The 14,172-nt window shown below is 35.5% G+C and overlaps 1 protein-coding gene across 1 annotated transcript in view; it reads right to left on the reverse strand.

Moving 5' to 3' along the window:
- LOC25494140 (uncharacterized) overlaps positions 1-13,377 on the reverse strand; it is a 50,315-nt gene extending 36,938 nt beyond the window's left edge. Inside the window, exons 1-16 of the mRNA XM_024782589.2 lie at positions 13,138-13,377; positions 12,880-12,961; positions 12,032-12,135; positions 11,589-11,684; positions 11,465-11,512; positions 10,175-10,225; positions 8,971-9,074; positions 8,719-8,836; positions 6,245-6,346; positions 5,912-6,112; positions 5,596-5,753; positions 5,297-5,455; positions 2,122-2,214; positions 1,605-1,953; positions 1,175-1,288; positions 694-789 (exon numbers count right to left, since the gene is read on the reverse strand). Of these exons, the coding sequence (XP_024638357.1) occupies positions 694-789; positions 1,175-1,288; positions 1,605-1,953; positions 2,122-2,214; positions 5,297-5,455; positions 5,596-5,753; positions 5,912-6,112; positions 6,245-6,346; positions 8,719-8,836; positions 8,971-9,074; positions 10,175-10,225; positions 11,465-11,512; positions 11,589-11,684; positions 12,032-12,135; positions 12,880-12,961; positions 13,138-13,152 (1,890 nt within the window). The 5' untranslated portion in view covers positions 13,153-13,377. The remainder of the gene's footprint in view (positions 1-693; positions 790-1,174; positions 1,289-1,604; positions 1,954-2,121; positions 2,215-5,296; positions 5,456-5,595; positions 5,754-5,911; positions 6,113-6,244; positions 6,347-8,718; positions 8,837-8,970; positions 9,075-10,174; positions 10,226-11,464; positions 11,513-11,588; positions 11,685-12,031; positions 12,136-12,879; positions 12,962-13,137) is intronic.
- Positions 13,378-14,172: the final 795 nt, after the last annotated feature.

The following is a 14,172-nucleotide window of genomic DNA, read 5'->3' on the forward strand; positions in this document are numbered from 1 at the left end:
ACCATTAAATTTTGAGATTAATTTATATCAATTGATGGTATAAACTTTTTTTACACATGTATTCAATTAAATCATGTCAAATAGACATTTGTAGAGACAATTTAGGAGTTGACCAAGAAAATTGGCATCATGGAATGATTTGATAGGATACATGTGTCAAAAATGTTTTACATCGTCGATGTATACAATTAAATTCTTCAATCTTTATATAATATTATTTGTCAAAAATATTTTTTAGCCCCCTGTTTGATATATTTCTGGATACTTCTCTGGTTTTATGGGCTCCACAAGGACTAAAAAGACATACGTTTAGGACAAAAATGTAAAGTTACACATAATTTTAATGTAGAAACTAAAAATGAAACAAAAGAAAATGGACTAATTACAAAAAAAATAAAAAATAATGTCCTATTTTTAGGGACCACGGGTATATATTGAATCCTCCTAATTATATAACCGCACAAGACCTAATACTTAAAGCAGTAGCATACAACAATGCAGTGGAAGTTAGCAATTTTAAGCCACAAACACGAGGACAGCAAGTCTGAAGAATCCTTTACAATCATAGAGAAACAAAGCATATTATAACAAACAGAGAAACAGAATTTAGGAATTCAAACAGTGGCTTCCTTTACAATCACTTAGTTTTTGAATTAAAAATAATCCAAAAGTCAAATACAAGGATAACATCACCTGCAAAGCAGTAGCTGTCTCCAATGCAACAGTAGGACTGACTGCCTTACTCCGCTTTAAAAACTCAAAGACGCGGTCAATACTATCCATCAAAACCTGAATACAAGAGTAAGAAAGAACCCTCCATGATGTGATTTCAAGCCTTTAAGCAGTACAAATTTTCCATTTCAGAAAGAATGTAACACCTGCGTCAAAAATTTAAAATGCAATACCAAACGCATTGCAGAAATATTCTTTTCATTGAAACTCTTGTACAGAGTTGATTTTCTAATTTCATGATGGGTCTAAGCTCATTTTTATTTTAGGGGAAGTGGGAGTGTTTCATAATTAGACCAAGAGAAGGATCTTATTCGATAAAAGAAGAAAATCTTATGACAAAATAGAAGAAAAAGTACATGGAAAAAGGAAGATAAGGGATTTTTTGGGAAAATAGAAAAATTAAAACACTTCTTTTTCACACTCTTAAACATTCAGAAATTACCGTAACGTGGCATGGGGCAATTGTAGCTGACAATCTCCAATCAATATTCTCCCCAATTGGCAAGTGCACAAAACTAGCCACTAATGCATTCACCTTCTGCTCACTATAGACACTCTACACATCAAGTTCCCGAGAAGTAAGAACTAGCAAACAAACAAAAAATCTAAAAAGAACAGTTGTTAGACTTCAATTATAATAAAAACACGATATAGGATTTTGATCACCTAAAAAAATAATGCAGGCAAAATAGTAGAGCTTGAAGAAAGGAACTAAAATGTAAGTTAAACCGGATAAGATACATGCACATGTGTGTGTGCATATAAGGAGAGAGATACAGAGTAAAAAAACACTTAAACTTTTCAAGTCTGCAAAATAACCTATAGTTATTTCAGCAAAATAATTATGCAACTTACAAGGAAAAGAAGCAAACCTGGGTAAGGGAACCTTCAGGAGCAGATAAGCCATAGAATTTTAGTAATACATCACAGTAAACACTGTGATGCCTAAACTTGGTTGACACATCAAGTTGCTCGAAACGACCACATACAAGTTCCACCTGATTCACACTGATAATCCTGGCAGCCGCCTGACCAATAGATACAGTTACCAGAAATTGGACCATATTCTGCGCATCTTTTGCAGATCGTAGCATCAGCTCCTCCTCGGGCTGAAAACTTAGTAACTTATTGATTGCCTGCCATTCCTCAGTAGTCAATCTTTCTTCTTTAAGTTGTTGCTCCTCAGAAGCATCACTCAAAGAATCTTCTGCGTCAGTATACCTACAAAAGAATAGAACTACAGTAAATCTTCATCTGTACAGACTAATACTATGGAAATACATATCAGAAAGGCCTGAGAATGTTGCTGAAATTCATTCCACAAAATGCAAAATCAAAAACCAATTAGAAAGTGGGAAGAGTATGCAAAACTGTGAAATTCCCACATACCATCTAAATGAAAACCAGCTCTTGTTCTTGAGTTTCCTTTCTTCAGCAGCTACCTTAGATTTCACAGATTCAGCCTTGGCATGAGCTAGCAGCCTATAAATAACAAGCAAAAATTGACAAACATGCAAATTACATTCATTTATCATTTATTGATGTAAAGAAGAAAAGAATGTTACCCAAAAAAATAAACATTCTACAAGTAGTAGATGAAGAAAATAACATGAAAATAAAAAACAATTTAAAAACAATCAAATTAAATAATATGAATAAGTGTTTCAACTTCTTGGGAGCACTCGTGAGCAAAAAAAATCCAGAAATAAGTATGAGTTGATTTTTATTTTTATTTTGTGAGCAAGTATGAGCTGATCACATCTGCAAATTTCACGCTTTTAAAAGGTGTGGTGGCTTCCCTTGGTTAAGTTCGTGGCATATTTAGTTTAGATTTATTTGAAGTACTTTCAAAAATACCACACACACGCATATATGAACGTTTTAAGCTCAAGTATCTTGCTGTATAATTTTCCAGCTTCATCATCTTTTATTTTTCCCTCAAAGTCATTTGACTCCATCTAATGAATCATCTTTTGTTCCTGACGGATAAAAATAGGTATCTGTATTGATAAACTTAAAAGAAAATGACAACTTAATTATGGGTGCGTTTGTAATCCTGTTCCCATAACACAAAAACTGTCCAGTAATCCAGTTCCCCTTTCCTTTCACTATTTAGGGTGTGTTTGTTTTAGCTTTAAATAAAAATAGATTTAATCTAGAGATTTTTTAAAAAAATATGAAGCTATTTCTGTTTGTTTACTACCCGTAAAAATCACTTTCAAAGAAAAATGATTTTTAACTAATTCATGTGCTTCAAAAAAAAAAAAGGGAAAAGCTAGTCCTAATAGCTTTTCATTAGTCAAAAATGGTATTTCTGATAAAATGATTTTTTTTAAAAATCCTAAACAAACACTTATGACAAAAGTGATTTTTTTTTATAAAAAAATAATTTTTTCTGAAAAAATCTAAAAAAAACGCACCCTTATTCCTAAATAAAAAACATAACTGACAAATAATAAAAACATAATATTTCTATTCTCTCCTCTTATATTGTTCTCTATTAAGAGGTCTAACACTGACTGAGCACCTCCCCACCTTCCAAGAATACACAATTCCAAAATAGAGCTCTAAACAAAATTAATGATTGTTGGATGTTAAAGTGCATTAATGTTCCATTTTCCCAAGTACAAAACTGTGATGACCTATTTACGGGTATCTTGTACATTTCATTTGTCATTACTTGTCCTTGCAATCTTAGTCTATATAAATCAATCATGCAGCTGGACCAGAGAATGTAGATCCAAAATATAGTATAAGGGATGATGAATACTCAATGGTTATGGCTTGGCTATGGAATTCAATTATTCCAAAAATAAGTGATACTCACATCTTTTCCAGCAATGCAAAACAAAGTTGAGATGCAACAGGATCATCGTTATCAACTAGAGGCTGTAGCATAGCAGATTTTCAAGAATCCGCTACAGCAGTGCCACCCCAATTTGGTTACTACGGATATAGGGGCCGCTATCCCAGTCTCATGTGCCCTATTCAATTCTGAAAATAACCCCAGTTCGGATTATATAAACCGAACTAATTTTTGGGGGTTTTCAGATTGTATAATCCGAAAATGACTAAAACCCAAAAATCGTATTGTAATTGATAAGGTATCTGCTGACCACCGTACTCTATAAATTGCACGGCAATTCTGGGGATAGTGTGAGTGGTCAACAGTGACCATGGTATCATAACTCACTCCGAAAATAAAAAATTTGAAAGAAAATTGTAGAAGGAATGAAAAGTGAAGAATGAATGAAAACGTTGAAGGATGCAAGGCTATTTATAGCCATAAAACGGTCCTAGATTGTAACTACAGTCAAAGGAATCGTTTATAACATTTAAAATTCATTAAACACAGCACAAAACGGGGGAACCTTCCTTGTAACGCCACATGTAACGCCACAGCCCACAGTTTGGGCTGATTTGGATTATATAATCCGAATTCATTCCCCGACTATTTTGGATTATATAATCCGAACCAGTCTCAGACTCTGTTAAAACTCGAGGTTTGGAGGGTTTGACGGGGTTCAGAACACAAGAAATTTAATTTCAACTAAATACACTATAAATAGTAATTTGTATTGGAACTTACATCTCCAACTCTTTCCCTAATCACCATGTAAGAGAGAAGTAAAAAAGGGTGTTATGGTGAAAAATAGTTAATTCAAAAGAAAGTTTGGAGGGGTCTTATAAAAATAAACAAGCAAATTTTTTTAGAGTAGTATATACAGAGAAGAAGGTAATAAAACCGATAAAGCAGCATTGAATTGCACAAAACACATTTTTTAAATAGAAAAATGAAGTGTCAAAGTATTAATACTCCTATATGTCACGAATATTGAGGCCTGACTCATCCATACAAAACCGGCTTGTACGGTGAGGAATGCCTCCTCTTTATAAACTCTTCTCAAGATTCCTATCTATCCGATGTGGGACTAAATCCCACCCGAGAGTTGGTCGCTAACACTATAATCACCCTAATACATAAACCTCCCAATATTTAAGTTGTGAACTGCCTCAATTTCCTTTCAACGTGTTGTCCTCATTCTTTAGGGAGCACGACAAACCTCTAAATTCACTTTTTTATTATGCAGCTTTCTATTTGTAGACTGTGTACTGATTATATATGTAGGGCACGACTCATGTGAGGCCACTTTGTTACTGTGAGACAGGAGAACATTTAATTTCAACCATTTATAAAAATTAAGGGATAAGATTATATATGTAAATAGAATAGCCCCACTGTCAAATGTCAATGATGTAATCTGAGCCCTTAATTTTTAATTCATAGTGATTCTTTAAACAAACACACTCTTAAGTACTTCTTACAAAAAATCTCAAAAGAGATTCTTAAAAAACCATTGTGAGCTTTTCCATCGCATTAAATTTAAATCTCGCATGCACAAAAAAAATATTTGTGAAATTTGAAGACAAAAATCAGAAACAATTTTTTTAAGCTGGTCTTCAAATGGGAGAACAAAAATAGTCATAAGTTATAGCATAAAATACTATATTCATCGTCAATAATCAACAGCACATTAACCATCAAGAGTAATAATACACAGACCTCCATAGAAGAATCACTTTTGAATCAAGATCCTTCTCTATTTCTCTGATTTCTACATAGTTGACATTGGATGACTGTTGAAGAGAAGCCACATACAACTGAATGTATCGCCGCCGACGCTGACAAAGATGTCTAATTTGGTCCCATGACAAGCGATAACTGATTTAACAGTGTAAAATCAATATCAAATTCAGGATTTAACAATAGCAGAAAATAAATACGATGGGGTACTTCTGCACTCTCATGCATATCTCATTAAAAAAAGGTAATTTATTGAAACAAAACCATAATTTAATTACCACATCTTCAGCTGCTGGAGTGTAGCCTGTGCCGCATACTGCCACCACAAATAAGGTGCCCTTGAGATGGGAACTGAAGGCCGTAAATGAGAAACTTCCATATATGTCTTGTATCTTGAAACGGCTTCCAAGAGCTTTATCCAATCATGATACTGAGCCTGCAGTTCAGACGGGAACAAGTCAAACAAACAGTAATTTCAAGGAGACGCAAATGACTCCAGGATTCTATACCTTTTCTCTTGATTAGATTCGTGTTGGAGACCAAAATCAGGGGCAATTCTAGAAAGAAATAAATAAATAATTGAAAATTAAATACCTCGGTAAGAGTAAGAGAGACATCCGAGAGGACTAGTGAAACTTTCTCAAACGGAATCTCAGGATCACTTCTTTCTTGGTTTCCAAGACGATGATATTGTAGGACTGCATTGATAGGATAAACCAAGTATGTCCGGTTCACAGCCCACTTTGACACCGACTTATGGTAATCGGTAGGCTCATTTATGCCATCTTCAAATATCTGGTAAAGAACAAATATGACAAACGCATGAAATGAGGAGCATACATAACATACCATGCTGATAAAAAATCTAGTTGACAGATGTATATGTAACAGAAAATGAATATCCGGAATTTATCAAATTAGACAAACCTCAATCCATTCATGTGGACCAATATCCTCCCATCTCTTGTCAATCTCCCAAGGAAGCCGGTCAGAATCATGATAAAGAGCTAGCCTCTCAAGGTGCACTGACTGTAATAAGAATAAAATATTTGTCAAACCAAAATAATGAGTTGCACTGCCTAAACAATGTAAAAGCCCATTTTGATCGTGAGCTGGACAACAACAACAACCAAGCCTTATCCCACTAAGTGGGGTCAGCTGCATGAATCAAACGACGCCATAGTGTTCTACCAAAAACCATGTCTTTCTCTAACTCATTTATCTCTAGATCCTTTGCCTACCCCTACCTCTAGTGCTCTGAACAACTTAATTAAATTAGAAGTGGAGTCAACAGCCAAAATATATCAAAGAGGCTCTACTAAGATTTAAGGAACCAAGCCATCCCAAGTGATTAAGCTGTCAAGGAAAGGACTTATTAAAATCTCTACCACCATTCTGTGGTGCATCATGTCACATGGGGAGAGAAGTACACATAGCTGAAAAAGTGGCTACTGAAATCATCAAATAAAACCAGCCAGATATTGCCAGGAAGCTACATCTCTGACCCAACCATATGGCAAGAGTAAAATGTAGGAATTATGAATACCATCTGCCTTTGTATCTACTGGTAAAACACTAATTAAGAGAATTTTCAATAGGAAATAGCACCCTGGTATCATAATATTAGAACCATGGGGCCTTATTAATAATAGCAGTTGTCCACTTGACAGTTGATTGTGACAGAGGGAGCAGGGGCAAAAAGGGGAGAGGGATAGTAAGTCTTAGAAATTGTGGTTGGACCTAACACAACCCCACAAAATCGGCTAAGAGGTGAGGACTGCCCCCACTTATAAACACTTGTTCAGGCCATCTCTCGACCAATGTGGACTCTTTAACACACCCCCTCAAGCCCAGCACTATTCGGCTTGGTGGGTGGCCAGATTGCGGAAACCTAATAGCAGGTGGCGCAACGGATATTGGAGGAGGGGGATAGTAAGTCTTGGAAATTGTGGTTGGGCCTAACACAACCCCACAAAATCGGCTTATGAGGTGAGGACTGCCCCCACTTATAAACACTTGTTCAGGCCATCTCTCGACCAATGTGGACTCTTTAACACACATCCTCACACCGAGCACTATTCGGCTTGGTGGGTGGACGGATTGCGGAAACCTAATAGCAGGTGGCGCAACAGATATTGGAGGAGGCTCTGATACCATCATAGAAATTGTGGTTGGACCTAATACAACCCCACAAAATCGGATTGCGGAAACCTAATAGCAGGTGGCACAACGAATATTGGAGGAGGGGGATAATAAGTCTTAGAAATTGTGGTTGGGCCTAACACAACCCCACAAAATCGGCTTATGAGGTGAGGACTGCCCCCACTTATAAACACTTGTTCAGGCCATCTCTCGACCAATGTGGACTCTTTAACACACACCCTCACGCCCAGCATTGTTCGGCTTGGTGGGTAAACACTTGTTCAGGCCATCTCTCGACCAATGTGGACTCTTTAACACACACCCTCACGCCCAGCACTATTCGGCTTGGTGGGTGGCCGGATTGCGGAAACCTGATAGCAGGTGGCTCAACGGATATTGGAGGAGGCTCTGCTACCATCATAGAAATTGTGGTTGGACCTAATACAACCCCACAAAATTGGCTTATGAGGTGAGGATTGCCCCCACTTATAAACACTTGTTCAAGACATCTCTCGACCAATGTGGACTCTTTAACACACCCCCTCATGCCCAGCACTATCCGGCTTGGTGGGTAGCCGGATTGCAGAAACCTAATAGCAGGTAGCGCAACGGATATTGGAGGAGGTTCTGATACCATCTTAGAAATTGTGGTTGAGCCTAATACAACCCCACTGGCTTATGGGCTTGGTGGACTGCCCCCACTTATAAACACTTGTTTAGGACATCGTTCAACCAATGTGGGACTCTTTAACAGTTAGTAACTTAACTTTCCGGTAGGCAGTAAAATGGAATAATTGGGGTGATAATAAAAAGGGAAGAGAGAGTAATGGGGGCAATTCAAATTTGTTTGAGAATTTCAGAATTCAGAAAGTCTCGATCTCTAGATTACCTAGGAGTGTCTTCTTTTTCTACTTTCTGCATTTTTTTTAAAGGGATTTACTTTCTCCATTTACCATCTCAGTTATTGACTTTATTGTATATCAACTTAATACTGACCAAGATTTTGGAGTTTTTTACTTGAATAAAATCTCTACTTTTCTTATTAACTCTGATCCACCTCTATCACTAAATTACGAAATATTGCAAAATAAATCCCAACCCTGTACAACAACCCAATACAGAAGTAACAATAACGAGCATTAAGACAGGAAGCTTTACTAGATCAAAAAACAATAATGGCAAGTCATGATTTGGTTTACTTAAACAGGTTGACCTTCGATAGAAGGTTTATAAAATATCTTAACAAAAAAAGGTCCTACCTTCCTCAATCTATCCAAAGCACCACTAGTATCAAAAGTTTCATTCCCCTGTTCATCCATTGTAACAGCGGCAAGCTTAGCCAAGGTCACGCCTGAAGAAAATGGATGGCCGGGATTACTGCAAACAACACTTAATAGCGTAAGCAAGTGGAAACAAAGAAAAAGAACCTCATTGATCTACAAAGTAGAAAAACTGAATTAAATGTCAATATGCATAGATACTTGTATGCTCTCGAAAAGAAAAAAACTAACCTGACAGAATCTTCATATCTGATATGCACATTACTTATAGATATCTTGAGATTTCCAATAATTGTAGAGATCAGAGAACTCAGCCATGAATTTCCAGAAGATGGCTGTAAGATAATAAAGCTGTCAGTCAAATTATTTCACGGGCATGCTCACACAGATTATTTCAACTACACACGCAAACAGAGAAAAAGAGGGGGGGGGGGGGGGGGATCTTCCCAATAAAAGTACTGACTTAATCAAATCATGCTTAGATAAAACAAAATCCTCGGTAAGATAGTTTTTGATGCAAGTACACCCATATATGTACTCAACTATTAAGCAAGGTTAAGGTGCAGCAGTAGACGAGGAAAGGTATCAATGATTAGTTGGGAAATTAATCTATTTGTTTCACACAAAACAAAACATTTTATTCATTGTAAGTTAGCTCACTGCCTAGGCAATTCATACATAATTCCAGAGAAGTTCATTTAAGCAGTTCCAAGAAGAAGTTTACAAAAAAGGAATGGCAGTATAGTTATTAAGACTTATATTGATGCCGACTATGCAGGGTCAGCTACTGGCAGCATGCTACCACTGGTTATTGTACCTTTCTTGGAGGAATTTGAGTACTCCTTGTGTTTCATAATATGTGTCTTTTAAGGTAATGCACACTTTTTAAGAAAGTCATTGGGTGCACTAATTTCTATGAAAAAATGAATTGTATTTAGTAAAGTATCGTTACTAATAACAGTTAATGGACTAGTTAGGAGTTGAGATACAATAAATAAGGGTATATTAGTGGAAAAAGATAATGAATGTTTTATTGGTATTCTAAAACAACAAATAATACAAAACAAATTTCTAAATGAGACACATAATATAAGACGGAGGGAGTAATTGGAGCAATAAAAAGCAATTGTGTGTGGCCCGTTCTAGCGTTGAAGCTGTTTTCCAGGATATGCACAGGCACAAGGCATTTGTGAACTATTTTGGCTCAAAATAATTCTAGAAGATTTAAACATTCTGCATCTACTCTCATTGTTACTCTAAGGAATAGAAACATATCTTGCTGAGTGCACTCAAAACTCAAGCACATTCAGAAAGTCATTTCTTTAAGTTCTCATACTTTCATTCAATGTTTTAATAACATTAAAGTAAAAAAGGGTAAAACTAATCATAAAACCAAGTGAATTTTAAAAACAGCTAGATTATATAAAAGTCATACATTTCCCAACTTGGACTTGGATATTGCATCAAGTGTTGCTGACTCTGCTTCCTGCATGACCACGGAAAAAAAAAAAAGGATAAAATTGAAAACGAATATTACAAAAATACATGTTAGGAAATGAAGGTAGACGAAGTTTAACAAAGGCCCAAAAACAAGGGGAAATGCATCAGAAAAGAAAAGGCCACCTGATTTTACATGAAACCAGATAAGAATTAAAACCAAATGCTAGTTTGCTTACAAGGACACAAAAGAATAAAAATCTATACGTCTTAATTTCCTTGCTAATCACTTTATTTTCTATCTACGAACCTTCCCTTTTCAAAGGAACACAACTAATTGAAATGAAGATAAAGCATAACAGTGCAAACTACGCTAACCTTTAGTAGTGTGTCTTTTAAATAGAATAAAAAATTGGGGAACGGAGAAATTATTATTAACAAAGCAGTACTGGTGACCGTTTTAGAACCCCCCGAGGGTATTTGAACTAGTTCCTCAAGGCTACAAGTCCAAACCCTTACCTCTGAGAACCTCTTGGACGCCTCTAGTAGTCTGTCTAGATTGAGAGAGAAACAAGAAACTGAATAGTTTTCTGTAGATTGATACTGAGGATTAATACATGCTGCAAGCATGTATAGTAGAAGTGACAGCTAAGCATAGCTGTAACAGAAGGTGTAACTTAAACAAGATGTTTTCCACTAGGCGAATCGGCTTTATGGATCAAACAACGCATAGTACCCTATCATGTATCGAGTCCAGAGATAGACCAATTTTATCTAACTTTTTCATAAAGGTAAGGCCTATAATTTGTTGTCTCCCTCTGTTTTTCTATCAATTGGGCTACCTTCAATCTAGCCAACCCTCCCTGCAAGTGCTTCCATGGGTCTTTTCCACACATGTTTAAACTACCTATGGCAAGCCTCTACAATCTTTTCTACAATTAGATGTACACAAGTCCTCCCATAAATGATTGTATTTCTAAACCTACCAGGTCTTATGTGACCACTCAACAATCAGAACATTTTCATCTCTGCTCTCACTACGTTTACTATCTTGTTGGCTACTTACCGCCTAACATCCAGTCACATGCAACATTGAAGGTTCATAAAATCGATTGACAATGATAAAAACAAAATTTTGTCCAAGCACAAACAACAAGATAACCTTACACACTTCTATTGCAGGAAAATTAAGAATATATTACACAATCAACCCGGCAACAAACAACAATACAGCTTTAAAACAAATGTTATCAAATAAAGATATTTTCACACAAGCATAGAATCCTACCTCAATTTGCTGAAGCTTGTCTTGGAAAAGTTTTTCTCTATCCTCCTCCTGTAATAAAATAAGCTCAATTAAGCAAAAGATACAAACATAAGTTAGTTAAACAACAAAAAGAATACTTATGTACCTTTATAGTCCGACTATCAGGAGCAGGATTAGCAAGAACAAAGACACGATCGATTAGAACAATCACCGGTTCTTTCCCCAAACTTTTCCAAGGAACCTATTACATTATAGAGATTGAGGTAGAAATTCTAATGAACATACAATGTGAAATCACGAGGAAGAATTCCATAGGACGTGAAAAGGGGGGAAATGAAGAGCAACAAACAAGGTAAAAAGAAGAGCAATAAAAATAACATTGTAAACAACAAAAAAAATACATTGAAATTACAAAGTCAAACATGCAAACTTGTATGCCATATATTTTACATGTAAGCATGTGCACATGTATCCATTCATGTTTGTATAATTATCAAACATACATAGATGCACGCATATATGACTATGACTAAGAAATCCAAAGTAATGAGTCAAACGTTAGCAGCAACCAGAAATGTTAAATGCTACCTTCAATGTGATGGTACCAACAAAGCCAGATTTGACAGTAACAGGAAGTTTTAGTGCATTTAGTGCCTCTGACTTTAGTTTCAAATCTTTGAGGACGACGTCACCTGCAGAGTTGAGACTTTAGATGGAATACCAATGAACAAGTGCCTCAATAGAGTATAAACCATTTCGGAGAAATGTGTAATTTTACAAGCATTCATGACAAAAAGCTTCAGCCAACATTGTATTTTGAGATGAATTCATTCAATAAAAAGGTATTCGCTGGCGCAATATTTAATATGGTTCCATATAAAAACACATAATATTAAAATGTAAAGGCGCGTGCACATGAAACTACATTTACCATAGCATATGATAAATCTCCATAGTTCATAAATCACCTCAAAGAGCAAAAAACAATTCCATTTGAATATCAAAAAAAAAAAAAAAAAAAAAACCTTAGAAATCAATGACCTCAAAGCTAAAAAAATATCTTAGGAAAATAAGCCCATCCCACAAAAAATCTATCTAAAACTCTAAAGCGACACTTCTGATCAAAGGCGTGTTTGGTGTCCGACATGTGTCGGTGTGTTACTAACACATCTGATTAAATTGAATTATGTCATTTTTTCAAATTAAATCGGTAGTGTCGACAATGTCGTGTCCAATGTTCGCGTGTGTCTGTGCTTCATATTCTAAAGACTCTAAAGTTAAGTTCCAACCAAATGGAGCATAGATTACTCTTCTTTCTACTCACAACAACACCTCAGGTTATCCATAACTACTAATTTAACCTCAGAATGCAAAATTTCAGCATAGGAATTCAAGAAAATTGAGAATAAATTAAGAGAAAATAACAGAAAACAAACCTTTCCAAACACTTATTCTCAACGCCTCCGCAGAGAGTCCATGTACATATTCGCCCAAATATTTTCGAAGCAAATGCAGTACCTGGAAACAAAAGCAAAATCAACACTATTAATCGATAAAAATAGTTCGAAGCATGTGATCAAGAATCATTGCAAATCATTCAAACCGAAGCATAAAAAGAAAGATCGCGTACACAAATTGAAACGGAAAATTGAAATTGAGGCTGAAAATTGATGCGCGAAAGAAAGAATTCTTACGTGAGCTTCGAACATGATGAATAATCGGAGAAGATAGAGTGCGATCAGAAGGGAAATAGGAAAGGATCCATGAAGAGATGAGAGAATTAGGGTTTGATTGTTGTAAGCGGTGATGCGTAGAAATGGCGTGAATGAGAATGATAAAAGAGTGTATGTAACAGAATCGATTGAAGAGAATGAAAATGAAAATGAAGGAAATGAGAAGAATTGGTTTTTATATAGGTCCCTCCGCGGGTTAACTTCTCTAAGTTTATTTATGACTAGTATATGTAAGAACCTGGTACTGACACCGCTTTAGTGGTGGTCCACTTTAACTTTTAATCAATTTTTTTTTTAATTTCCTTTTTTATCAACTTTATTATTAGGTAATCACTATACTAGTTATTATTTATTTAGGCCTTTTACTTTTATTAATTTCAGTAAGATATTTTACGTTATTAATCTATCGTATTAGAGTTCGTTTCATGCATATATATAAAGAGACATGATATGATAAAGCTATCATATTCTAATTTAATACACTCTTTAGTGCACAAATAGAAAAGAATAATATACCTATCTTATTCACCTTTTATTATTTTTATCCTTAAAATTTGATAGATTAACAACATGATCGCATAAAGTTATCACACGCGTTTCTTCTGTTTCTCAAAGACCTTCTTCGACTCCCGCCCTCTCTAATTGTTCTCTTCCAAAATCCTGTTTCAGTTTTTTCTTTTTCCTAATTGTTTCCTAATTATACCTTTCTTCATGTTTTCTCTTTTTTTTTTTTATCCTCTTCCCGATCGTTTCTATTCGAATTGAAGTTAGCATACCATTTGCAAAGGTATAGGTATAACAATATCATATGACGAGATAAATATCTAATTTAAGATGATGCAAGTTTGGTGTTTGGGTTGAATTGAAACCACTGATTTTTCACACACCAAATCACACCACGGTGCCTTAGCTTCTTTTTATTTCAGGCTTCGTGTTTCATTTTTTGTTTCTGTTCCAATTGTTTATTATTATGTGCTTAATTTTCGATCAACTCTA

Source organism: Medicago truncatula, chromosome 4 (assembly GCF_003473485.1).
Source record: "Medicago truncatula cultivar Jemalong A17 chromosome 4, MtrunA17r5.0-ANR, whole genome shotgun sequence".
In the NCBI taxonomy this organism is placed as follows: domain Eukaryota; kingdom Viridiplantae; phylum Streptophyta; class Magnoliopsida; order Fabales; family Fabaceae; genus Medicago; species Medicago truncatula.